Genomic DNA, 1,556 nt, shown 5'->3' on the forward strand with positions numbered 1-1,556 from the left:
AAACATCTCAACAGCTACGCGCTGAAATTTTCAATTAAACATCCTTAGCATGTGATAAGCAACACCCCAGTGTGAACACTATCACTCATCAATAAAAAACAAAACCTCTACTTACAAAATACTAAAACTTACCTACTCACATAATACTCTACAAAAATACTCACTAAGCGCACTGATGGCAACACGCATTTGTATGATGTATCCGAAAACCAGTGCAAATCGACTATATTCACAATATATGCTACTATTACAATCATTATTTAATTATACCGTACTCCTGTGATAAGCGAAGCCACACAGATTTCTGGACCAATACTGGGTAACGCCATTAAGCCCACCTAAACTAACGCAGGAGTATGAACGAGCTCAATGTCGATGATGCAATCCATTCCTATAATGGGCAAAATGTGTACTTATTTTTGTGATGGCACATTTAGAACGCATTGTGATAAAGGTGACATACCATGTTGGCAAGAGCAACAGGAATTCCAAAAAGTTTCAATTATGTTGACGCACACTATTTAATTCGATAACAAGAAGCACACAGGATCAAATATAAGTGGAATTAGAAGACATTAATAATAGTAACAGATTACAGATAGTCAATTACTTACAGATTTTTGTACATCTTTTCAATCCATTCAGGGAAACCCGAACCACCATTAGAGAAAGATATTCAAGTTTATAGAAATAGTTCCACTGCACTGACACAACCCATTGCTATAACAAAGTGCATAAAATTCATTCTTACTGTAACGATGAAGAAAACCAGAAAGCGGAACTGTTGAGACACATGAATGATCACGGTAGAAACATGAACAGAGCAATAGTCAAACTAAAAAGTAGATACTAAACATACAGACGAAACATAAAAACACAGAGAAATAAAACATTGGATTACAAAATGAATGAAATAAAGCGCACGTGACGTAATAAACAGAACAGAAATATAGTTGCATTACGTACTTGATGATATACCGATGAAGACAATTCGGCAAAAAATAAAGTTGAAATTATTTAATTAAGTAATGTGTCATATAAAAAGAATATTTTTTATCTACACTATTGTACCTACACTGTCCATTTTATAAATAGGAAAGAGAAAAAGGAATAAATTTTATAAATTTCTAATGTAAAATTCAAATTTCAAATTTACTAAAATCAAAGGCAACCAATCTACAATATTACTTACATTACGTTGCACGTACGAATGCAATAACAGACGTGCTGCTGATGGCGTTGATAACTTACAATCTAAATATCTCGCAAATAATCGTTTTGCGTAGCTGCTTGTTGGCCATCATTTTTATTGAAATCTCACGGGAATAAACAAGATTGCAAATCAACAGCAGATGAAAATAATTATGATGCATAGTGGCATCATCTTCTCATGATAGGATTTTTTACATTCATTGATATGAAAATAAAATAATATTAATGCAGTCATCTCTAAATAAAAACAGAAATAGATACTTCTTCGTCTTCAGCATCTGATGTACCTGAAAGGTCAGCAATAACAACCAATTAGAAAAATTAAAACCCGTCAGTTTCCATTT

General features: G+C 32.8%; 1 protein-coding gene across 1 annotated transcript; it reads left to right on the forward strand.

The window, feature by feature from the left end:
• Positions 1-405: 405 nt before the first annotated feature.
• On the forward strand, positions 406-1,286 carry Tsp_14070 (conserved hypothetical protein). The gene is given in 4 exon segments (XM_003365952.1): positions 406-506; positions 617-680; positions 695-806; positions 1,168-1,286. 4 exon segments carry the CDS (start codon positions 406-408, stop codon positions 1,284-1,286), a joined length of 396 nt encoding a protein of 131 aa, XP_003366000.1.
• Positions 1,287-1,556: the final 270 nt, after the last annotated feature.

This window comes from Trichinella spiralis, assembly GCF_000181795.1.
Source record: "Trichinella spiralis strain ISS 195 chromosome Unknown Scfld6812, whole genome shotgun sequence".
NCBI classification, from domain to species: domain Eukaryota; kingdom Metazoa; phylum Nematoda; class Enoplea; order Trichinellida; family Trichinellidae; genus Trichinella; species Trichinella spiralis.